General features: G+C 37.4%; 1 protein-coding gene across 6 annotated transcripts in view; it reads right to left on the reverse strand.

The window, feature by feature from the left end:
* The window catches only part of CDK14 (cyclin dependent kinase 14), a 331,737-nt gene that overhangs the window by 69,491 nt on the left and 235,828 nt on the right, over window positions 1-26,418 (reverse strand). For all 6 annotated transcript variants that reach the window (XM_042044158.1, XM_042044163.1, XM_042044164.1 and 3 more), the window contains 2 exons: window positions 10,205-10,344; window positions 5,961-6,107 (listed from right to left, as the gene is read on the reverse strand). In XM_042044158.1, coding sequence (XP_041900092.1) covers window positions 5,992-6,107; window positions 10,205-10,344 — 256 coding nt within the window. In that variant the 3' untranslated portion in view covers window positions 5,961-5,991. The remainder of the gene's footprint in view (window positions 1-5,960; window positions 6,108-10,204; window positions 10,345-26,418) is intronic.

A 26,418-nucleotide genomic window follows, 5' to 3' on the forward strand; every position in this document is an offset into this window, starting at 1 on the left:
ATAGGCAGCGATATGGGATACACATCATAAGGTCACCCCAAGACACTCATAAAGCCATTATGTTGTTAACATAAGAAAAGAATGGCACTGAAAGTACCAGAGAGCCAAAAAATATCTTGGATTCTGCAGTTATCTTTCACAGCTTAATACTAATTTAACATTTTACAAAACTGATGTTACAATTTCAACTTTGTTTAGTACTATCATTACTGGACTCAAACCTAAATTGCTTTCAGCTGCCCACCACAACTGCATCTTATTAGCCTTTTCAGGAAAGCCAATTTATGCAAATCCAGTATTAGTTAAATAATTAAACTGACCCTCAACATTCATGCATAGACACTGTCTGGCACTAAAAGATGCAAGAGAAATTTAAACCTCCCATCTTCAGTGCTTAGGCTTCCATCTTTTCAACTGCAGGAGCACAATGACTGTTTATACACATCTATCTGAATTCATCTATTAAAAAAAGCATTAAAAAATTAAACTGCTAACTGATGTGCTTTTATAGCTCTGCTTTTCTCTCCCAATCTGGTTTTACACTAAATTTCAAGATTTCACACATATAAAGCACTACTGGCTACTTTCAGCTTTTGATTAAATCAATAGTGACAAAATCTGGCTGATATGCAGTCTGTCAGTCCAGAATTTCTCTTTTATGCAGCCCTTTCTCCACTGTAATGATTACAGTTTTATCACCTGAAGCTACAGAGATGAAGACTTAGATGCATAGTATATGTTTTTCCACAGTGTTTTAGCAACACTGGGATACCCAGAACAGAGTGAATGCAGGGGAGTAGTGAATGAAAATGACTTTTCAATACTGACTGCTGGACACATACACTGCTGGACTACAGCTTCCCTGTGGCTTGACTAGGGCAAGGCAGGCAAAAATTATGTTCCCACACAGCAGTGCTGATGAGACACTCCTAAACAATTTATAAATATAAAACTGAGGATGACAAACAAAAATGAAACTATTTGGATGGAGATGCAACAACAGTCATCCCTGTAGCTAGCAAGGAGAAAAAGGAAATTTTACATAATGATTCTGTGCTGCTGAAAACACACCCCATCAGAAGCAATCAAATAACCAGCATTTTTTGCCATTGTAGTGTCACCTCTTCAGCTTTATTCTGTTTTACACAGCTGAGCTGGCCCGAATGACGCCATCGGTCCTGCGATTGGCTGGGCTGGTGTCAGTTGCTGGCTTAAATGGGCACAGAAGAAAGAATTCAGCATCCTGTGATTGAAATTCAGGATTGCTCGGATGCATGCGCATGTGGCGAAGCAATACAAATAAAGACCACTTTTTGTTTTGCTTCAGTGAATTGTCAAAGAGATTTAGAAAGCCAGGGGATCTCATTATGGTAATACAGGTTAAATACTTTAAAAGCATATGGTGTTACCATCCTGAATGAAGCTGTCCCTGCTGGCTCCAGGCAGCAGACAATAGGCCAGAAACACATCTCGTGTCTCTGGTCCACCAATGGGAACTGGGGATTATAAATCACCACAAGAAAACATCACGCGCTATCTGGTATCAGGTAATGCCTTGTCTTTTCAATTACTATTTGACTCATCCTTTTCCAGAGAGGAACAGGCTTTAGCCATGTATTCCAGAAGCCAAATGAAAACGGACCTCTAGAATTTCTTAGGGTCCATTCTTGTCTCAATAAAACAGGATCTGTAAAGAGGGATGACTGTAGTATATACAGTATACTTGAACAAGATATGTAGAGACATGTACTTCCACAGAGATGCTTCCAGCCCACGGAGAAAAAAATATCAATGAAAACCATCAAGCACAAAATAAAAACGTTTTGCTTTATCACAAAACTTTAAAGATGCTTAGATATGGTCAAAAGGCCCCATCTAATTCACTGCTGACAGATTCTTCTGTGTGCAGTGATGCTCATTACCACTTATTTGCTAATTTTCTCCAGTAGAGAGCAGCCTCGGCATTGACCTTGCTAACTCCAAATGTCAGGTTTTTCCCCATGGGCATTGGAATAAACATGTTGTCTCTTCTTGGAGCCCAAGACAATGACACAGTGTGGTCCACAAAGACCCTATTAGTAATCCAAGTCTGACAGACATTATATAAGTTTTCAGAAATATGTCTCAGGTTACTGCTTTTTCAAGTGGTAAGTTGATTTGTGAGTTGCAGACAGGCAGCTGAAGCACTACAGTATTTTAAAGACAACAGAAATTCTCAGAGATGCACCAGTTTCTGAGGGCTTAAGACAGGTTCTAATCAATGATGATGGAGCCAATTACAAATTTACTGCCTTTAGTCTCTCTCCTTCAGCAATCTGCCAGAGACTGCTGCTTCCAAAGTTAGCAGATGATGTCTCAACCATTCCTCCCCTAATCTTTTTGCCTTCCTAACCCTAAAGAAAAGTGGATTTAATTCAGTGAGTGCACTATCAGGGCAGTAACATCTGGTAAGTGTGTGAGAGAACAGCAGGAGGTGTTAATTTCTTATCACAGAAAGATTTGGCACAGCATCTTTATTGGGTCTCTCAATCTTATTTCCTATTTCACCCCCAAAACAGGGAAATTAGGAACCAAAGGAAGGAAGGAAAGAAGGACCAGACAAAAGACATAAGACTAGAATTTTCTTCAGCACCAGATTCTGGAGGTGGTTGAAGATGGTTCCTTTGTGAGTTTCTCTAATAAATTTCTTTACAATGTATAAATGTATAAAAATATATATAAAAATAAAATCTTTCCTTTACACATGTGTCAGAGGATTTAACAAGCAACTATCTACAGATTTTCTCTTTCACAGCATCCTGAAAGATACTGGAATAACTCAAAATTCCAGCTCTTCCTAACTTCCCTGCCATCTCTGTATACGCATAAAGTCAACTCACAAAGCTGAGTTAAACACATATATACCAACCTTGTCCAGGAGACAAGCTAGAAACATTTGTTTGCTATGCTTGTTTTTTTTTTTTTTTTATAATCAGATTTATTTCCTTGCAATATTTGCCCCTTCTAATTTTCCTTTACCTCACTAGCTGGGATGTTATCTGATTATGCTTGTTGACATCTTCACATCTTGTACTGTTTGCCTCCATCCCTCTAACTCTACTTGCCTTGTTTACCTGTTAACTTCATGGCCCTGGAGAGCTATTGCCATCTTTCCTTCTGCTATTCATGCATCTGTTAGCTTCACTGAGCCTTGTGAATGGAGACTTTGACAGAATATATTGCAATAAATACCCCTTCCCTAATGGTACTCTCCTGCTGACTGCAACTCTTAGTCTTCTGCTGGAGTAACTGACTCATAACACACCCATTTTCCTGACTGAACATCCTACTTGCCAGCCACTACTTTACTGCTTAAAATCACAGCCACCTGCCATTCACCAGACCTTCTTTTCACATTACCAATACTGCAGTCTGTTTTCCCAGCTCCTTTCATTTTCTGCACTAACTCACACCTCTACTTGCTTGGTAGTCTCATCCCTTTAAAGGTTTCCAAGCATTCTAATAATTCCTCACCCAAATCCATTTTCTGTGTCCACAGTTCTCCTGCTTCCCCACGTATTTTAGTTTCATCTCATTAATCGCTAGCTCTCCACATGGTACAAGTGACAGGACCTCTGTTTGGTACTAATATTTTTCCAGGATTATCTGCTGGTCCCCATCTCATGGCACAAGTCAAATACTACAGCAGGGAGCTGATATGTTATTGCACTGTTAGCACCTAACAGAACAAAGTCCCAAGTCAGAGTGGAAAACTGTAATCAATAATGTACACGTCACAACATTTGCTAAGCGGTTTCAGACCTTTCACAATGAAACATGCATTAAATGGAAACATCCATTAAAACTGTGGTTGAGCAGCCACAACAGTACAGTGATGAATGTAAAGGGTGCATTTGGGTTTTCTCTTTCTGTTCACATATAAAATTTTAAAACAGTAATTTGTACCTGCTCAAATAGATATTCAGTAAGAATGATCCAATGGTTTTCAACTATTTTACATGCTCATTTGCAAATACAAGCCTTCCATTGCGTATTTTATAAATGAAAAATTACATTTGTTTGGAAGCAACAGAAATGAGGTTCTGTACATGAGAATTGAGATTCTGTACATAAGCTTCTACACAAAAGGTCTTTAGCACAGGTGGGCACACTCTAAATATACTTTAGATGGATGATATGTTACGTTAGAACAGACAAGGTTGAAGAGATGTCTGCAGGGACACAGCCCCAGGAAAAGGTAGGGATTAGCTTGTCAATAAAGATGTAAACAGACTGCTCTGAGGCAGCCTCATTTCTGACATTAGAGAATCTTAAATGGTTTGTTGGCGAAGAGCTTGTGCAAAAATTGGGGCAGGCTCTCAGCACCAAAATTTGCCTGTCAGGCAAAGACTCCGTAACATTACAGGGTTAAAAAACCCAATCATACATAAGCACACAACAATAAACCCAAATGTAATTCATTAGAAAACGTTATATCTGATATTGAAAGAAGCAGACTTAGCTAAATATAGACATCACATGAATATCAACTACATTTACATGAGATTGTATCTTCAAATAGGTATATGAGCAGCATGTGCATTTCTCTCAGCTCCTAGAACTTCTGTAACAAACTGTTATAATGGACTCAACATGCAAAAGTGATGCCATGATGATTTTTTGCCTTTTCTTTTATACCCTTTTACAACTTCTCTACTCTTAGTGTTTTTAGCCTACATTCTTGGACTTGTTTGTCAAGCTAGGAGACTAAACATTTTAGAAGCTTCGTAGCTAGGGATCAGTGTACCCCAGACCCCAAGGTCCTCTCCAGAACACATTTTGTAAACTAAGATAGAACCATCCAGGAAAAGGTTCCTTGGGGAGGGGGGCTCACTTGAGCCTCTCATTGGGGAATGTTTGATAGATGTGCTAATTAGTAACACTTATAATGTTATACCAGATTTTTTGTGGGTGTGCATTGCAGTGTGCATTGGGGTGCATTCCATCTGGATGTAGTGCACCTAAGGATCCTAAAATAAATACTGAGGTAAAATCCCTTTTTCCCTTTTAACCATGTTTGACTCTTGATTTTAAGACCAGGAAAAGGCATCAAAAGCAACTGTGTCTTTAGAAACAAACAAGCAAAGAAAGGGCAGGCCTTGTTTTTTTGAATGAAAAGAATCTGCACTTTAGGTATTTTGTGAAACACTCTGGTATGAAACCATTTAGAGAAGCATAATAAGCAAAGCAGCTATATAAGGGAATACTGCTAACCTGGAAGAGTCTGCCAAGTGCTAAAACCCACTGAACAAACACTGGGGTGCTGCATATGGGCAGAAGACAATTAATGCCATGATATAACACCACCATTCCCTTGCTGTAATTTGGTAAATAGCCTCTCTATTCACCTGGCCTTCCCAAGCTCTGTTCTACTCTTAGAATATAAGAAGTCATATTACACACTATTTCACTGCTGAATAACTATGGTTAAACAAAACAGTATTAGTTGATCCAGTGATATAGACCATAATCACTACATGACAACACCTCTCTCCCATCAAGAACATCCTTCTGCTATCAAGACTACCAACCTACTAAATAAGAGAACCATAGAATGGTAGGGTTGTGAGGGACCTTAAATCACAGAATCATAGAATCTCTTGTCCTTGCCCCAAAGTTTAACAACACAACTGGCAAGAGGTATTTTCTCTCTGCATATTTTACCAGGGGAGTAAAAAGTATCAGTCCAAATTAAAGGCAAACTATTGTTTAATATACTAGTGCCAACTTCTGCAATATTTTCAACCTGTCAGTGGCACTCATTCCTGCTTAGAACTTACACTCTTCATATGGACTGTAAAACTGTGAAAACAGAGTATCAGCCTGCACATGGACATGTGCAGTCGAGTTTTGTATTTTGTTTCTCTAAAGATAACTAAAGAGCATTTTCAAATATATCCTTTCCAATAACCATGCCTTACCTGCATTATCAGTTGTGAACATAGGTATTCTTCAATGTTTGCTGTTTGATAGACCTTTGCCATAACTATTGTTTTTTCCAAAGGCTCTCATGCTTTCTCCAGTCTCTGGCTGTAGTCTTACATTCGGTACAGTAAAAATAGAAGACACTGTAAGAAAGAGTCTCAGTTCAGAAACTGTGATTTTTTTTTTGCAGTAAAAGCAGTAATTTAAAAATAATTATTTAATATATATGGCAAACACAACACAGTAGATATATGCAGCTTTTACATATACCAACTATTTCTGCAAGTAAGCACTGTACAAATTCTTAATGGAAAGAAGCTGAATGCATCATGATGGAAGTTGTGTGATGCAAATATTCTTAACTGTATGCATCTTCAAAAATATCTGTTTCCAGACTCTGTGTGTTTATTTGTGCTCTACACCACTATACAATTAATAACTTCCACTTTCAAATTTCTGCTGAGAGAACTTAGAAATAAATAAGAAGGTAAAACATGCAGCAAGGTTTTTCAATAATTTGATATCACATATTACATCTTCAGAATCTTGATATCAGATTCAATTCAGTAGAACTGAACTATCTTGTTTGACTTTCTTTTTTGAATTACTAAAGACAACTAGGCTTGTTAAAAATATCCCAACAACTCAAAAGTCTTTTACGTGAAGCAATCCCCTTTTGCATGAGCTAGAAAAACCTTGACAACTTCAATGTCACACCAGGCAACCAATTATTAGGAGTCATGATGATAATAATCACAGGAATCAAACTGCAAATGGTTAAGGACTCACACATTGATAATATGAAAACGCATTTCTACTTAGGATGCCTCAATCTGATGGGGAAAATCAATGACTTTAAATATATCCTGAAAACAAACCTCCATATAACAATATCCTCAAGAGAGCTGCCACTGCATGATTCCATAAGGAAATGTTAAAGAACTAATCAGAGATGTAAGAGTTTTCTTTTTTGCACTAACAGCTGGCATACCTGTAAGTTTTTGGAACTACTTTTTCATCTATATGTCTTTAAAAAAACTGGCTATTGCTTTATGCACAGACCTTCCCACTGTAGTTTGACATCTCAACTTGCATTTCTTATTCTGCTATCCTCAGTAACACACATTGTTACACAATTGTTACACATGTTACATTGTTACACATGGCAGATATTCTATGCAAATAAATGAATATGAGCTCTCAAATATAAAAGTAGAAAAGTGGGAGGACTGATCTTTTTTTTATATATATATAGAAAATAACAAGTAGACATATTTAGTAAAAAGGATTAATCCATAGATTACTGCTCAGTTTTGAGATGAATGAAAGTTATGCTGCATTATAAATTGCATTGTATTCCTAGACAAGGTTTTTTTAGCAGAACAGCACTACTCTTACATTTTTAATTTACTATTTGCACAAACTGAAGGTGGCTACCTTTTAGACAGAGCTTATCTGGAAATTGAACTTCCAACCCAAATGAAATTATGCCTTGACTTGAAACTAAACCAAGTAAAAAAAGCAAAATCGTCCTTCTCACATAAACTAACTTTGCACACATTTTTAAAATAAACACCATTAAAAAATTATACTGTAAAGTATTACATAGAATACAAATACACAGTACTAAAGGTCAAAACCCAAACAGAAAGTCAAACACTTCATTTTTACTTTTTCAGTGTAGGCAGAGTCACCATACTTTTGTGAAATAGTGTGATTCCAAGGAAACAATTTTCTGATGGAAAATCATTTGACTGATCCATTCTATTTGCCTTTCTACCCACATATGAGTCTTTCCCTGGTTTTTAGCGCTAAATCCCCAAATTTGCGATTCACCATTAGGACCAAATTGGACAAAATATGATGAATACTATTCACTTCAGAGACTTGCAAAATCACAGTGGTGTCCGAATTAGAAAGCAGTAACTTTGTTTGTACATAAAGACTCAATATGTTTATAACTATATTTCATTAACTATCAGTAGTGTTTCTTGATGTAAAATACTAGCACAGAGAACTAGAATCACAAAAACTGGTAATTTCACTACACAGTAAACATTTTCCCAACTCTCCAAAGTATATAAGCTCTTTGTTTTGTAAATATGTTTACAAGTATATCCAAGTCATACTAAATAGAAATGATTGTAGTATTTGATACTGGGATTGTCCTTTCTTGCATCTGGATTTATGCTTCATAATGATTATCTACTAGACACAGAAATAGTCTTTCTGTAACTCAAATTTTTACTGGAGGCATTTAGAAGAACCTTGCTTTAAAATATAATGATTTTTCATCTTTATTCTCCCCCCTTCAAAAGGTTTCACTGCTCCTGATGTTTAACGTTATGCAAAGACGTGTTTCTGCCAATGAATATCGCCTTATGGTTATGCTTCTGCAAATAACCTGCTGTGAGCTGATAAAAGGATTAATGCAGCCAAAATTCTTAATCTGTGAAATTACAAATTAAATTCTCATATTAAAAATACCACCCTGAGGTATTTTTTGTGGTTTTAATTCCCCTCTGGTGTTCTGCATACATTGTGCTTGTTAATGACTAGGACGAGACTGTCTCTGTTGGCAGCCTGCTGCAGAGTGATAATGTGTAGGCATTTACTTCACTGATAGAACTGGATTTAACCACTGACTGATAAACTAAGTGGCAAGTGGGTAATAAGTCCATATTAACAGAAAAGTACTACTGCAGAATTCAGAATTCAAAATCCTGGCTAGACTAAATCACACAGTCAGAAGGATTGAGATGTCACCACTGCAGAGTGATTTTTGTTTTCCATTTAGTGGAAATAGGATAAATGAACTGGCATTCTTGATGTTTCATTAGTCCTGAAGAAAAGAATCTCTTTGCATCAGTTTCTGCAAAGGCAGACTTTCAAAAGCAGCATTAATTTACACTGAACCTTTAAATTTTCTCCTTATCAAGTACCACAGTCAGCAAACTGAGTAGTTGGTCACCATGGCAGAGGAGGAAACTGGGGATCTTTTTGCAGAGCAAGAACACAGTCTATGACAGTGATGGACAGAAATTATTGGTGCTATTTTGATTTTAATGTTCATATTCCACAAATGGGAGAGTGCTCTTTAGTGCAGAGCTGGGAGCAGGGTACTTGGACAGCGAAGCCACAGAACCATCTCAAAGTATGACTACTACAGTTGTTAAGGATGGAAAAGATAAACTTTAGGAAGACAAAAGTTTTTGTACCAACACTGCCGTAAACATATTCTATTGTGGATGAATATTCAGAAAGAGAGCTTAGTTTTTAGAAGCAAACTTTTAAATCAGCTGTAGTTACACACACATTGTTCCATCGCTGCATCTCTGAATTTTCTGCCTTGAGGTACCGGGTTTAGATCTTTTGCATGTTTGAAAACAGAAAAGAACATACAGTGCTGTAATGCAAGCATGCATCTTTTCACCATACTGAGTTAAAGCAAAATGCTGACCGTTATTCATTTGTGAAACCTTTTTTTAATAACAGAACCTTCTCTGAATAAAAAATATCATTCATTATACTACCTTTTTCCCGAATAAATATTGTGGTTTTAACACTGAAAAACAACATGCAGACATATGATATAAATGATTTAAAATTACTAAAAAGATAATTGACAGTATACACGATGATAGGAACATTTCTGCCAAGTCAACTGGAATGCATTCTGTTTAATAAAAGAAGAAAAAGGATGTATGTAAATAGTGAAAGCATTCTTAGTTAAGAACATCATCTGTCATCCTCTTCGTACACAGTCTAATTCAGCAAGTTAACTGATTGTTTACTTTGTGTTTCTCAGACTTCTGAATGCTGAGTCCTTTCTTAAAGGTTACTGTTACAACACAGAGATTCTGTGAACCAAACACAGCTGGATTTTTATCCCGTGTGCTGCATCTAGTTAAGAAGTACTGTATAAAGTGAAAAGCACTAAATATGTAAATTGCATTTCTCCTTTTGCTTTATGACAATTCAGAGAGTTCTATTGGCTCCACACATAATCAAATACAAAGATAGCAGGCTGCAGACTGCAGAGCAGAGATAGCAAAAAAAAAAAAAAACAAACCTGAATCTATTTTGTCCTGCGTCAAGCTATGTAATTTGAATCTACACAACTGTGTGTGTGGCTGTGTGTGTCCATGAAGCTGTCTGCATGTGAGGGTTGGCATACACACGTTCATCTGTCTGAACTAGAATCGTTGTTTTTAATCGATTTGGAGGTGGTTATACTCACTGTCAGTTAACTCCCATAGCCGTGGGGGCAGATCACTGAAGTACTCATGGCTCAGAGCTGCCTGTGCTGACAATCTGTTCTTTGGGAAACACTGGAGTAGTTTGGAGGCTAGATCTTCTGCATGGTTCACACAGCTCAGCCTGAAACACAAACAAGAACATTTTTCTGAAAAACAGTATCATTTTTCTGTTTACTAATTCCATCTTCAGTCAGCACAGTTGAAACACCAAGCCTTAATAGCCAGGAGCACTACCAGGAAAGCTATTCCTCTGGTTATGGAGTTGATGAATTATTTCTGTATTGACAGCTCAAAATTTATACAAATTTTACAACTACAGGGCATATAATATGCCATATCCCATATGCCCTGCCTAGCATGCTAAAGCATCATGAGCAACAGCATCTTGAAAGCAACTGTTTTGATCCTTCCATTTACATTTTATTGAGCATACTGACAGACTGAAAAATTGCAGTGCTGGAAACAAATGCTTATTACCATCTAAATGCATGAAATCCAAGCTTAAAATAACAGCAACATTCACACAACTTCGTGAAATATCAAATTTTAAAATCTGGTGATGCTTAACATGCAACACATGCATCAGGTTTCACAAAGACTTTCAGTAAGTACTGACTTCTTACTTGTTCATATATTCACATGGCAGGGAGTTGGCTCTTCATTAAGTGTTAATGCAACGCAAACATTAAATCTAAGTGAGTTATCATTTCTAAGCTTCCTACAGAAATCTGAGAAAACTTACTGTTTCACCGGGAGCAAAATCCTTGGGAATATTGTAAGAAAATATAATCTAAAAGTAATAGACTTGAAGGGGAGAGAATAAAATGGTAATCAGCAAGATGTGGCCTGGGTCTAGTAACCTATAGCTGCCTCCTAAATTTCCAAATCCACCAAACTTTTTGTATGAAGTCAAAAAAATATGTGATGAATCTTGTTAACATCATGTTGCTATTATTATTAGGAAACTTCATAAATTCAACCATGCCTTTGCTCAGTAAAGATCTCTCATTGGGTAAATGCTGAAGTCTATAAAAGGTTTTTACCAGGGACTGGTTTCCTAAAGCCACTAGATAGTAGATTGCAGTCCAAAATAACATAGCATTTGAAAAAGATTATGTTATCCTCTAAAATCAATAATTCTACAGCTCATTTCATGCAAATATTCATTTTTGTCAGCTCAAGCTGACTTTCCAGAAAAAAAATTCAATAAGATGGATTAAACAGCATTACTCTTTTATTGGGCTGACATGGCATGATTTATATGAATCCGTATAGGCGCAGGTGAAAACTGTCTCTTCAACAGGGAACAGACAACACTGAAAACACTAAATTAAAAAAATAGTTACTACACTGAGAACTTTAAGTTACAAATGTCAGACACAACTTTTTGTCCATGTCCATACTAGAGTCAGTGTCAAAAATAAAAAAATTGAAAGTCAAAAGCATCTCTACTCAATTATGTACTGGCATATGGATTATATGCTGATATTTGCAACCATTCAAAAAATATGCCACTGTCTGTCTTTTTAATTTCTAGCAACTGTATGCTAGATAGAAATTTGAATACTGTGCCTATCTGATCTCTTCTTGAGAACTGGCAGGATATGTGTCCAGAAATTACCCAGGGATGAATTGCTTAGGAGTGCTGACCACTTTAAGACATTTATATCTCATCAATAATAATCTTCTTGAATTCCCAGGATTAGATATCAGAATTGCTATTTCAGGTTAAACAGATGCTGAACTCCAGTGTTTCTGATGGGCACTTTTTTTCTGTTTTCATTTCCAGTTTGTGACAAAAGAAAAACATCTTGAATGAGTCATTGCTTATAAATTACATCATAAATTAGAATAATTACAGACAATTTAAACTACCAGATTGTTGCAAATGTTCATTAAACTTTTGTGAAAATTACAGATAATTTCATTACAGAACACAGCAAAATACCAAGACAAAAGGTTATTATTAATGAAGAAAAGGAAAAGGAGGGGCAAATATTCAAGGAGAATTGGTATTAATTCTTCTACACATCCAAAATTTCCATGGAATTTGGTGATGGTGATTATATTGAGTCTGTGAGGCCTGTCTTGAGTCCTAATGCCCCCTGCACCAATTAATCATTCAGAGGTTCTGTCAAACCATTTTACCAACGTAATTTTTTGCCACAGAGGGAGCTGCGAGCTTTTTAGGAACTGTAGTAAACCTGCTCTGTCTTGAATGAGAACTACTGTTAATTCAGAAAAATGCAGTCACTTAAGTAGTGAAATATTACCCTCCAATATAAGAATTACACCATTCCTTTGCTGATCCACACATATAGTGGAGATGATAATTAAGTAAGGCAAAGCGAAGCAAAAGAAAATAACACTCAAACATGAACAAATTCTGACATGCAGGTGAAATTATGGATGACATCTGTAGCTCCTTGAAGAGAGTGATGTTGACATTTTGACTGTATTAATGGTTACCAGTGTACCTGGCATACTGCTAACATTTTTTTGCAAGAAATTCTGAATAACTAATATAAATTGAAAGTGTTTTGAACAGGAACAGTTTAGAAAGACAAAGACGCCTTCCCAGTTTAGACACAAAAATAACGTGTTTGCTGAAATCAGTGGAGACACCAAAGATAAACATCAAATAATCAGCAGATTATACATTAACATAATATAAATCCAACAAAAATATCTAGGGCTGCAAAATGATCACATCAACTAATTAAATAATTATAAATAAAAGAGTCATAATTAGAACTGGTTTTATAATTAATAGAAAGAAGACAATTCATTGCACAGTCTGAAAAATAGTCTAATCTGCTGTAACTATTAGATATATCTGCCCTGATCACATTCCAAGTAGCGCTAGGGGTGTGGGGTTGGTGTTAGTTGTTTTTCAGTGCTTTGAAGATCCCAGTTGCTACATTATTAGTATTATGTTTCCAAGCATTTATAGATTTTAACCTCAGAAGGGACCATAATGATCAAATATCACCTCTTGTGTAATACAGGCCAAAGAAGATCCTCCAAGTAACTCTTGGATCAAACCACCACTTTCACCTAGCTCAGCTGTATCTATAAAGTTCTACATTAAAATTCCAATTTTGTTTACAGACCTTTATGCAGCAATGAAAAAATTCTTCTCCAAAACTCGTGTCTTCTGCAAAGGTCACTTCTGGAAATCACTGGGCACCGCAAAAAGCATATGCATGTGGGCTCCTAAGGTTGTCAGTATTAAAAACTGATGCCTCAGTGGAATGCATGACTAATTTTGCTGCTTTGTTTAAAGACAAGCTATTCTTTACTTATGAAAAATGTACTGTATGATCATGTATTAAAATTACATCTGCTACACCAGAATTGTTTGGAAAACCCCATTTAGCACATAACCTCTGTGGTCAGAACGTCAGAAAGATTGCTTTGTTTCTATTTTCTTTTTTTTTTTTTTTTTGCCAATAGTCTCTTTAAAATATCCTCCTTAAAACATTAACAATTTGTCTGATTTAAGTTTGAAACCTGATTCCTCAATAGAGACAAAGGCTAAATTTTCTGATGGGTTCAGTAGTTAAATACCTAACACAGACGTTAACAAAAAGAACTGAAGAAAAAACAATATTTCATTTTTAAATACACCTCTTTCAGTACGAGACAGGATGGAATTTCATACAATATGGCTTTGTGTCTAAAACATAATAGCATGTTTTGTCTCACAGCAGTTGGGCCATATAGGAACTTGGCATGCATGATATGGCAAGTCTCAATATTCACGCTTCAGTTACTGTCACACTAATCACTGAGGAATAGTTACTAGCCATGACAGCATACATACTTTCAGAAAATGTGGTGTACAGCAGAATACAGAGAAACCTTTGGCAATGAGCATTAAATAATACATAGATATTGTTTTGAGAAATACTGGGAATATTTTTACACACCTACTCTGATGACATTTGTGAAACACATTGATTTTCAATTTAATCCCAAATGCTATATACAGCATCAGCTCAAGAAAAACAAACACCATATGAACCTGTCTCACTTGAAACTTATATGAATCTGACTAGACTTGAGCAGTTGTAAATCTCATTGGATTACAAGAATTTGATTTAATTTCAGAAAACAGGCTTAAATGTCTTTCTACTGCAGAGTAAGGTCAGTATTTGGTCAAGCAGAACATGACTAAGATCACTGAAGTTTGGTTTAAGCTCTGGAGAAAAAAAAAGTTTGGGGCATGTGCAGTGAACTTCTGAACTTGGAGTGATTTGCTTTTAAATGCAATGAAGAAGGCAGTTCAAATTCACATTAATAATTAAGACAAATGGGCATTAAAACAAATTGAGATAATATGCTGCCTATATGCTCCTAGCAGCACCAGGTAAATACTTCCCAAAGCAAAAATCATTTACTGTGCACATTTTCCATGTGAAGATACGATTCTTGCAGTGTATCATTAATTCATTTCTCGACTGGCATTTATGGCATGGCCTAGAGGAGTGAGGCACCTAATTCCCTTTGGAAATCTCAGCTGGTTCTTTATTCTAAGCAAACTCCTGCAACCTGAAGTGCTGAAAGACAAAACCACAGTTAACCTGAACAATCACAACATTTAGCAGAGTTTAAAGTTTAATGGTATGAAGAGAACTGACAAATTGGTGTAAAACAGGCGGGCCATATGGCAACCCTCATAGCTCATTTCACAGAGGATGCTCTGGTCCCCTCAACAACAGGGCTCCTGTACAGTCCCTGCGGTACCTCACCTCCCAGTGCACTGCCACAATGGCAGTATTCCCCATTTTCACCCACGTCTGCTTGAGGACAGCAATCTTTCCCACTCATCCCAGGCTTTAGCCTCTCTTAAGTTCTGTACAAAACTGTACAACACCATGTCTGGTAGTTAATGCTTCCTTTGAAAATTCATTGTCTTCTAACCAGCTGATACAGAAACGTCCTCATGTGCCTTGATAGTTTATACCTCTGAATATACACGTGATCCTAGTAGCAGCAGCTATGTGAAACACGAATCAGAGCAGGGCCTACCTGAGCAGCATTTCCCTTTTATGCACTCCAACAGCTGTTCTGTTGTTGCCGCCATGCCGAGAACACCTACCGTCTTCAAAGCCCTGACGTGCCAGCTCCGGCGTGCAGGAGCCGCTTCCCTAACGTGCCTGGTGTGCCTCCACGGAGCTTTTGTAGAGCTTATTTAGCCATCAAGAAACCACCACAACAAGTGAATGCAAGTTTTGATGTGAGGCTTTTAGCTTTTGATACAGATGAAGGCATAAAGTGGTACCTCAAGACGAGAATCTAACAGAGCAAAGATGTTACCATTTTTTCAGTGTTTTACACAAAGGGTACTGAGGACTAAAACTGATGAACAAAGCGAGACAAAACCATTTGAAGGCTTACTGAAGCAGAGTTTTGCTTGTTGCTGATCAATCACAGAATACAGTATTTGCTCTACAGTACAATATAGAGGTACTTCAAGCCAAACTATACAATAAATGATACAATCAAGCAGAGCCCCTGTGACATCTCACTGTTTGGATTGCACTCCACACCTGCATGGGGTTGCCAACAGCGGTCCTGGGTTGTGCAGATTCCTTAAAAAAGGCATGTCTCCAAACACCTGATGCCTCTCTTGCTCTTCCCAAATTGAGATGCTGGCAACAGTTTAGATTCAGAAACACTGAGCTCTCTACATATGCAGGGTGGGAAAATCCAGTCTCCAGGCTCCCTAGGCCATCACTTTAATTGTACTCTTCTAGCTCAGCACCTGAATAAAAGCACAACATCATGCTCTTGGAACGTTAGCACAACATCATGCTCTTGGATGAGCTAGGCTGGGACAAAGCCTGCACTAATGTGGCTATACTGCTCCCAGTGTCTGCACTTGCTCTGTGCTCCTGTTCAACACTGCACTCCACAGTCTTCAGACCATCATGATTTCCATGGTGGTGTATGAAACCATCTCTTTGGAAATTTAAAAATTAGTTTGATCTTTAGTTTGATTAGTTTGACCTTTAACTATATTACCATATTACAGCATGAGCAGTCTTATTCACTGAAGTACTGAAAACGTGGTCAAAATATTTATTATTACAATAAAAGCCATGACAACCAATGATAAGTATTCACTGATATGGAACAGAGATAAAAATAACAGTGTCAGTGTTTGATTCCTTGGCATTGCTGTTAGTGTCGATGTAGCAGAGGTCAGTGCCCCATTTGGAAAGCTGTGAAGGTAAGTTCATTTAGTGCATTCCAGGAAGGTAATAAGAACCCTGGCCTGTCTGAACTAATTCTCACTTGACAGTTGCACAGATGCCGTGAGTTGGAAAACAGCCAAGGTGAATAGCACTTCATGAAAAAAGGTGAACGTAACAAATGACAGTTCTAACAATATACACAACTAGGTTTTCTATTTTAATTAATATAGATTTAGCCCTAGGTATATAATGGCATATACAGATTTTTAAAAGAAACTACTGACCCAGTAGGTAAACCAAAATTACAGTTGCAGCTCCTGAACTTCTCAGAACAGAGAATTAAGATGCTTAAACTGCTCGTGAGTCACATTAGGCTTCAGAGACTCATTTTGGTCACACCTAAGCTAGACAATGAAGTGATCCAACCTCACAAGGTGATTCACTTTTGACAACAGCCATTATGCTCAATTACAACTTGATCATTTGTATGTGTCATCACTGAATGCAACTCAAGATAAGCTTAGATATGAGTCTATTTCTCCCTGACTCTTTTGCACTAGATTTGATATGTTTTAGTGTCTGTTTCAGATGTGTTACTGTATTTCTTCAACACAACCATGTTTGTGATATCCAGCTTAGAAGGTCTGCTTCACAAAGCAGAACATTAACACTATTACAGAACACACCACTTTTAAAAACTGAATTTGGTTGATGTGATGTTTAAAGGCTAAGCTTAAAGAGTCAATATACAGCAGATCTAAAAGTATCCTGAGTTTTCTTCTTCTGTATCCTGACAGGCACCCAGGGTAGCTCCTGCTCTGATGCCTCAGAATAAACATGCTGAGTTACAAAACCTTCCAAAGAAAGCAGGCACCAACTATTGACAGCTCTGGTCAGGAAGGTTGCTTATACTGTTCATTGACAATATTGCAGACATTTTTCCTACTCGTTCCTTCCACTTCTGACACAGAGTAAGGTTTACATTTGATGTTTGGCATCTTTTTGCCAGGATAACGTATGCTGGAGCATCAAATGAAGCAAGAAGAATGGAGTCTACATGGTAGACACTAAAGTGAAGAAAAGCTTATTTAAACAGCAACATAAAATATACGTCCAGTGATAACATACCCTAAGGTATTGAGAATGTGGTTTTCTATGATATGATCACATAACTTCCTTAATTCCTAGGAATTCTGAGATTGTGATAGTCCATGCAACATGACTGCTGGGTACAGTGTTTGTTACTGTTTAAAATCAGAATTAACTCATTAAACTAAAAGAAGACTACCTTAAGTAATTCACATTATTTCACTCAGTTTTCAGCAGTTTCTCTTAGATACAGGTATTTCCCAGAAAAAGTATTTCCTAAGAAATTTTAATTAGAATGTGCATTACCATTTTGTCCCAGAAAGAATTTAGCAATTACTTCTTTTTGATTTTACATGCCACCACCAATCAACTATTTTAATTCTTTAAGGATCCCAATTAGGCCAGTATTAAAGATACTAATTATGGAAGACATAGGGCATTACTTACACCACAACAGACCACTACTGAATATGCCAGATTTAAGTTTACTGGAATACCTTTGTTAGCTGTAAGTGCAATTAATGAAGAAAAACAACACAGTGGTGACATCTAGTCAGAAGCTTTTGATTATTTTGAAATTCTTTAAAGGGCGTGAATCTTCTGATCAAGGTGAATGTTTTTTAAAGGCTGTCTTTGTGCACCTCAGCAAGTGGAACAGAATAACCTTGGAAAATAAACAGAGCCAAAAATAATTACTAACACCCCAATCATTTTATGAGCCATTATTTCACCAGAAAATGGAGAAAATATAACTTTAATCCTGAACAAAACTCTTCAAGGTTTATGTTCTCTATAAACCTTTCACTGAGAACTGAAAATATAAGTTAGTAATGCAATAAATGCCCTAACAAATATATCAGATTTTTCACTTAATGCTTTTTACAGGCTTAAACCAAACTGAGTGAAAGAAAATCACCTTTTACAGTCTGACTCTTAAAGGAAGAATGCCTTTCTGTTATGCTTTTTAAAATAAGGCATGGTGAATTTATATCAACTTCAGTGAATCTTGGGGCATGATAAAAGGAAGAAAATATAGCAGTGGAGTAAACATTCCATAGTATTCTTTCTTCACATATTTATTTCCTCACTGGCTGAACATAAGCCAAAAAAAAAAAAAAAAAAAAAAAAAAGGAAGGAATAACCCCCCACCCCCACCATAGAAATAGCTGAAATAAACCTTTGGCACACAATGCAGTCTGTGCTTTTCCTCATCCCACCCTCGACAACCTGAATTGCTTCTCTCCAAATAAATCCATGCAAAAGATATTCTGAAGAAAAAGAAAAAAAACAAACTCTGAATTTCAAATTTGTTAAGTGGGTGCACCCATTAGGGACGTAAACAAAGTCTTCCTTATTTTCCCTTATCCAGCTGTCTTTCTGGACCTATTGCCTTTAGAAAACAAACAAAACAAAGACAGAACTAAGTGCTAGTAAATAAACATTAATATTGCTCTATGAATCCCTGCCCTCTTGTCTGGTATTTTATCATCTTGGGTTTGAGAAGTTTTAATTTCATTCTAATGTAAATAAGAACTGGTCTGTTTGCTCAGTACTTCAACAAGAATTTGCTACAAGGTTTGCAGCATGCAGGCAGTGCCCCGAGAAATGTGACCTTGCTTTAGTCAGTGAAGCCAAAGATCATTTATCACTGTTAACCTACAAATCTGTCTTGCTGGGGCCTCAGATCCATCAAGCACTTGGAAGCAGCTACTTGTCCTGTCCTCCCACCGCTACCTAAAACATTGGATGGGTCTGATCTTTTCTATTACTGTATACCTCTCAGCTAATAAAATATATTTTTGTGGATATGGAACTAACAGGAGTACTTTGTATTTATTTATACAGCTCATTAAAGGCAGATAGAGATTTGGAATGCCCCAAGCCTGGAAAGCTCAGGAAGACAGACCCCAGGCATATGCATGTATTTATGCAGATGAGTTGCCTGGCTGAACCCAATGAGACTGAGCAATTATGTAAAAGCAGGCATCCCGGTCCTTTTGCAACTATACTCTTAAGCTAAAACACAACAGGGAAATGATGCAGGACTAGTAAACTCTGAGAGGAGGAGACTGAAATGGTTGTAATGAGAGCATATGGGCAATATATTCAAGCTATGCAGTCAAGAATACTTTATTATGTATTATTATGTCTGTATTTAGACAGACTTACATCACATAGGACTATCTGCAGCTCCCTGACCCTCAAGCATTTGGTTCACGTGATGTCAGGAGAGAGCACAGAATAGGACACCACATTCACACCAGCACTGCCTTGTAGAAAGTACCATTCCTTCTCCAGATCCACTCTCCCAATTCAGAACACCACTTTCTCTTTACATTAATGGAGACAGAAACTTTCTAAAGAGAACATTAGGTCCTCTTTGAGCAGGGAGAACCAGTCAGACTGAGAATCCAGTGACTGACACCAAAGGCAGTAATACTTGTTAAGAGACAAATATGCTTGTGTTAATGTATGAATTGACTTTGAACTTGAACAGGGGAAAAAAACCTAGGTTTCCTAGGCAGGGACCACCATGGAAGGAGAAAACAGTGAACTCTCTAGTATGCAGTTTGGAGAAAATGTAACATTATTTCCCACTGATTTTTTTAAAAGAGTGAAACCTTTCATATCCACACATACCTATATTGAAATGTCAGTTTATAAAGTTGTTTGAATTTAACACAAGCATTTATGCCTTTTTAACTATAAACATCTTGGAGGTGAATCAGCAAGTCACAAACTCCATCTATTTTAACTACCAATTACTGAAATATGTATATCTTCAGTGCCTGTACTTACATATGTGTGAGGATGCAGTGCTACCTGACACTCAGAAATTGGTTTGCAGTAGGGAAGAACTCAACCCTGAACTATTTTTGCAAATCCTATCCTGTCAAAGTATCATGAAAGAGAGACAGCTAAGCAGGGAGTTACTGCTATTTAGGCATAAATCAGCACAGGTGATTTAAGAACTAAAATCAAAATTGATATCTATAGTAGTGACCACTAAAGGTCAGATTTCCCAAAGAGCCAACTCTCACTTAAAATTGACTGCCAGCTGAGCTCAGGCGACTTCTAGCAACCCAAAAAAGCAGGTGGGTCTTCAAAAGATACTGCACACATGGAATTGTGGAATCCATGGAGCTCTGGTCATGTGTGCTGTCATTGAATTCGATGGGCAGGTAAATAAACATCTGGGTCTCATCTTATGGTGTTAAATGAACATCAAGCTTTTGCAAAAGCAGATATTTGAGGCAGACAAGTTCTAGCAGGTTCCAAACGGAGAACAAGAAGCCTGGAGTCAAGGACCACAAACAACTGATAAATTCACTATCTGGGCATAAGCCCATCTGATTCCCAGAAAGGAAAGCGGGAGTCTGCCTGAACTATCAAGGGGACAGGAGAAGTCTTAAATATGAGAAAGGGATCACTGACATAAAAATAGGGAGTAAGAGCTTTGTGAAGAAAGAGAAGAAGAGGCAAAATTTTGGAGGATTTTGAAAATACGGGGCTCAAAAATGAGGGAGTGAAAGAGCCAGTGTTGGGATGAGACTTAAACAATACAAAAAAAAAAAAAATTGAATTTACTGGTTGCTTTTTTTATGATCTGAAGAAGGATGTTGATCAGGAGAGGACATGAGAAGTAGATTATGATAATCAAGATCAGAGTGACAAAGTTGGTTGGGGAAGACAAAAAAGTATCTTGGAAAAGCTGGAAAGAAAAAAAGGTAAAATGTATATATCATTCTGGATGCACAGGATAGGGATATTTCTTATTTTTCCCTTCCTAAGGCTTCAGGCCTAAGTGACAAAGAACACTGGCAGCACAGTGTGAGTAGGAAACTTCACTGGGAATATGCTCAGGTGTGCACAGGGAATGGTAAGAATCTCTCCATTGAAGCCTTATTGCTGAATTGAGCAGGGCTAGGGAAAGAGCCTGACTGCTCAACTATTGAGTGGCCAGATTACCCCCGGATTATCTGGCCCATGTCAACTAGCATGCTCCAAACTCACTCCTGGACACAGTCCAGGGAACAACTCGTGCCAGAGACCATTCCCAAAAGGCAGCAGGTATTATGCTCTTACAAGCAAGGTATGCCATATATTACACTAGAAAACATGATTCCTATGGTCTGCAACATGAGTCTTACTTTATTCCAGAAATTTTGATTTAAAAACCTAATGCTGAACAACCCCAAAACAATAACTGCACCTGCAGCTGCATGGGGACCACATAAAGCCCACAGGAGATGCATGCCCAAGTGTTACTTAGCACAGCTGTAGCCAAGGTCTGCCACATGGCCTCGGGGCCAGCATATAGTCCCTGGCTCTGCTTTAGTTTGCAGTACAGATGTGAGCTGTAGCTGACAGAAAAATGATATTCACAAAACACTATCTGTCAACATTTCAGGAAAATTCATGCCCTCATGGTTGCTGAATAAAGCTTGACTCAAGGGCACTGTAAGGATCAAATATGAAAGAAATAAAAGGAATGTAACAGTATTCTGCAAAAGTCATAATGCTGAAGGAAGGCCAATAATGATCCAGAGCATGATTTTTTTATGTCAGGGTGGTGAAATTAGTTTGAGGCACACTAACAGTATATAGTAATAAACAGAACTTTAAAACTACTATGAAATCTAACCAAAGAAGGCAATGCAAAAGTGATGGTCCATTCTTAACATTTAATGATGTTGGAGTGAAAAGCATAAATTTAACCTACTTTTACAAGATTTCCTTACCACAGACCACGGATATCCAAATATCCATACCACAGACATCCAAACGGGATCAATATTTTAAAACCATTCTGTATTCCCAAACAATAGGAACAAAAAAGCAAACAATACATTTATGAGAACGTGACAAAAGGAAAAATTTTACTTTTTCAATTTAAATTCTTCGCAGTAAGATTCTGAGTTTAGAAACCCAACATGAAAAATTAGATCCTTTTTTCAGTTGTATTTTCAGCCTCCTATTGCAGCAGTGATCATAAAACAAACACAGCTGGCATCTTTATTATTTTATTCACTGAAGGATTTAGCTGGACAAACATCACAAAGATGGTGGCTGTTTTCATTGAATTTATGATCAAATATGCTCCAGCGTAAGATCAACTCTGTTACATCAATTATTATGAGATGTGAATAATTTAACAGAAAGTTGTCTATTTGTAAATCAGATCTTACAGATAGAAATTCAGCTGAGGTAGCAGCCAGTGGATATACACTGTATTACAGAATTTAAAAGGATGCAGGCTTTTTGTGAATCACATTTAGTGATAAACATTGTCATTTACATTTTGCTATCTAGTGAGCTGCCAATTCAGGTAAACAATTTCAAAATTTTATTTTAAACTTTAATAAAATTAATCTTTATCAGAGGAGAACTTTACTGATGCTTTTCAAAATTATGGAATATATTTCCTATAAAGGCTTAATTAAAAACAGTAGACAAACTACGATCATCACCATATTTTGAGGTTTTTTTCCATAGATTTTCGCCAGAGTCTGTTGTTCAGCTGAATGCCAGGAGAGTTATAATAATTTTAACACAGAATGTGTGCCTTAGGATATGGGATTGACTCAATGCCTGAAAGAAAAAGGTCAGTTCCCTTTGGAACCACTTGCCTCTTTGCCCTCCAGCAATGACAGGTGCACCAGCCCTGTGCTGAGGCTCGTTATTCACAGTGTGTTGCTGCAGATACATAATCTAACCTCTCTGTTTTAATGCATCAACAGGGTGAGAGTCTCCCATCTTCCCATTTTGACATGGGTCAAGCAGGCATTGAACATATATACATAATGACCTGCTTGCAACCAGCATCTTTCACAAATTCTCAAACAATAACTTAAAACTTTCTTAGCCAGGTCATTTAAAGAAATCACTAAATTTGTGTACTAAACTGTTTGGCTAGCAAATAAAGTTATGCAAAAAATCAGTTTTCACCAGTCTCCTACAATGATGTGTGCTTCTGCATCACTAATTAAAAAAAAAAAAAAAGAAGAAAACCTTAATCAAAAAGCAAAAATTCTCGTTTCTCTGTACTATATGGCAGGCAAGACATCAGAAATCTGAAGGCAGAGACATGAAGCAACACAACCAAAAATGCAGGAAAGGAAGTGATTAAGATTTTCTTGAATGAATTCTGAGAGACAGTACCAGGAGATGCTCATGAATGGCAATACCTGAATACCTGTGATCCTACCAGGGAAAAGGCAGTGGTCAAAATTACAATAAAACCCCCACATGAGATCCTCATAAAAGTCAGTAAAATAAGTATTTGCCTAAGGCAAAGATAATTTACAATGTCGTATCACTGCAGAAATCTTAACTATTGTCATAAGTCTCTGGCTGGCAATGGAGACAAACAGCATGAGTTTTGAGATTGGCTTAAGCCATCTACAGTGGTGACAAAACCCAGGAACATTATTCATATTTTTATTCTTATTGCCTGTTTGCACCATCTCTCAAAATTATCTACATTTCTGAGACCCTAAGATGAGAATCAAAGGAACTGTTCAGTTGAAGAAAAATGATCTGTAATACAGAACAAGCAGCAGAGGATAATATCAAGCCACATAAGCCAAGAGCAGTTGCTTAGCAGTAAGCTCTTTTGAATGCCAACCCAGTTCTCAAGTTGCCTATCATTTTCACTCTCCTTTTGGAAGAATCTTGCCTTTAATGGCTACGTACAAATACTGAGAGAGCCAGCAGTAAGGTCTACTTCATTTATATTACTGCCCTCACAGTATGTCTTCAATTCCTTAGAAAAATATTTTTTAAACACATCTCAGAGACTCAATTTTGTCAGCAATGTCATTATCTGGAGAAGAATTTCAGCAGATAAGCCAACAGTACAGAACTCAAGCAAGAGGGTAGAATTCAGAATGTGAGGATATAATGATGCCTGGTGCCTCTGATCAGAAAGTATTAGACTTCAAACCAAGAAATGAACACAGACACTACGGCAACATATGAGTAACAGACTACCAAAAACATAATTCTGAGAAATTAATGAAACACTGGCATGTAGAAATGCATAAGGAGAAAGAACAGCTGAAGAGTTGACCAGAAAGTACTCAAAAACGCCAATGAAGAACATCTATTGAAAAAAAAATCATACCTGGAAACACCAAATAAACATGTCTATCTGATATACGTCTCAATATTCTAAGGAATTCTTAGGGAATTAGTGAGGATAGCAAACAAATGTAAGGCATCTTTTAAAAGTCTTTCCAGGAATTCTATACAAGAATAGCTAGTTCTCTTTCCTCATTTCTCTTCATAGGCTTATTACTGTAGATATGTTACTGTAATAATACCTAATTTTGCTCTGCATTCTACAGTATGGTACTAGACTTAAAAATATATAAATATATGCCCATATTTTCTTTCTGGTATTCAAATAAGAGAATCTTGGCAAATATTTGTTGGACATTGACACAGGAAAACACAAAGAAGGGAAATACAGACAACAGAAACGAAAGACAATATGGAAGCAGAATTAGATTTCAGCAGAAATAAGACAGAATGGCAATCAAAAGAAGAGGTGACTAATGAATAAGACACCAGATAATTTTTTTTTCTTAAGTGGACTTAATAATTGGTGGAACAAAACAACAAAAGGTAACATTTGCTGCAATTTCTATTAAAAAATCTTGCTCTGTGGACAAGCTCCAAAGAGCTTGGATGTGATACACTATCTCATAGACTGAAAACTGGCAGACAGACTATAAGCAAAGGGTAATGATGAGTGGCAATATGCTGAGTTGGAAGGGAAGTGTCCAGCTGTGTGCCAGAGGGATTAGCGTTAGTCACAGTTTTATTTAACATCTTTATTAATGACCTGGACTAAGGGATACCCTGCATACCGAATCAACCCTTAGATGACACTAAATGCTGAAATCACCACAAAAGACGAAGACATTAGTACAAAGAAACTAACAGTAGTGGGATATGTGGGCAGAAAATCTAAAAACAAGCTAGGGCATAGAACACTACAAACAATTATTTCCACAGAAAAATAACCCCAAATATGGATAGGCCCAGAGTTAATAATGCCAACAAACTCTAGTCCAATGCCAGATACTGAATTAAATGTTGCCGAAAACAATAAAGAACATCCATGTACGTTGGGGTGGTATTTTCACTGCTGTCATGGATGGGAAAGGTACAGGGCAGTAACAATGTAATTTTAGTAGTGAAGCAGGATAGAGTTATTAGTACACTGAAACAAAAATGACAAAAGCTTTTGTGGTTCAGTTTAGGAAGCTTATTAGTATTTTTAACTGGGACAAGAGGATGCAACACAATACCTAAAGCTTAGCAACACAAAAGAGGGGGAATTTAGAATAAAGCAAAAATAAATTGACCGTCAGGATAAACATTGTATCAATGAGGTTACTTAGGAATCGTCTTCCCCCGAAGTTTTAAAAGGTATAACATTTTAACACTGTGGTTGCTCCAGTTTGAAAGAGAGAGTGGAATATAAATGAGAAAGGATTTTTCAGCTTGGCGAGAGGATAAATGGAGCAATTGCAGAGATCTTTCTCAGCGCTTGGCTTCAATCAGCGTTTCGTAATTCCGTACCACAATCCCCGCAGCGCGCGTGGGCTCAGCCCCGCCGCCTGCAGCTCAGCCCCGCGCGGTGCTACGCGCACAGAAAACAGCGCTAAGTGGGCACAAGAAAAGGCGCTTAAGTGCCAACAAGCAGCTTCCACCACGCTGAAATTAATTGAATAAACCCCACTAAGCAGCGAAATAAACAACAAAAGGCGCTGCTGGGCCGCCCTCGCGCCCGCCCGCGCGGCGCTGGCGGCTCCGAGCGCCCCCTGGCGCGGGCAGCGAGGCACTGCAGCGGCGGGAGCGGCACGGGGGGAACGGGGGCACGGGGGACACGG

This window comes from Corvus kubaryi, unplaced genomic scaffold, assembly GCF_017639235.1.
Source record: "Corvus kubaryi isolate FWS band 111438036 unplaced genomic scaffold, C.kubaryi_AGA036_p1.0 37398, whole genome shotgun sequence".
Classification (NCBI taxonomy): domain Eukaryota; kingdom Metazoa; phylum Chordata; class Aves; order Passeriformes; family Corvidae; genus Corvus; species Corvus kubaryi.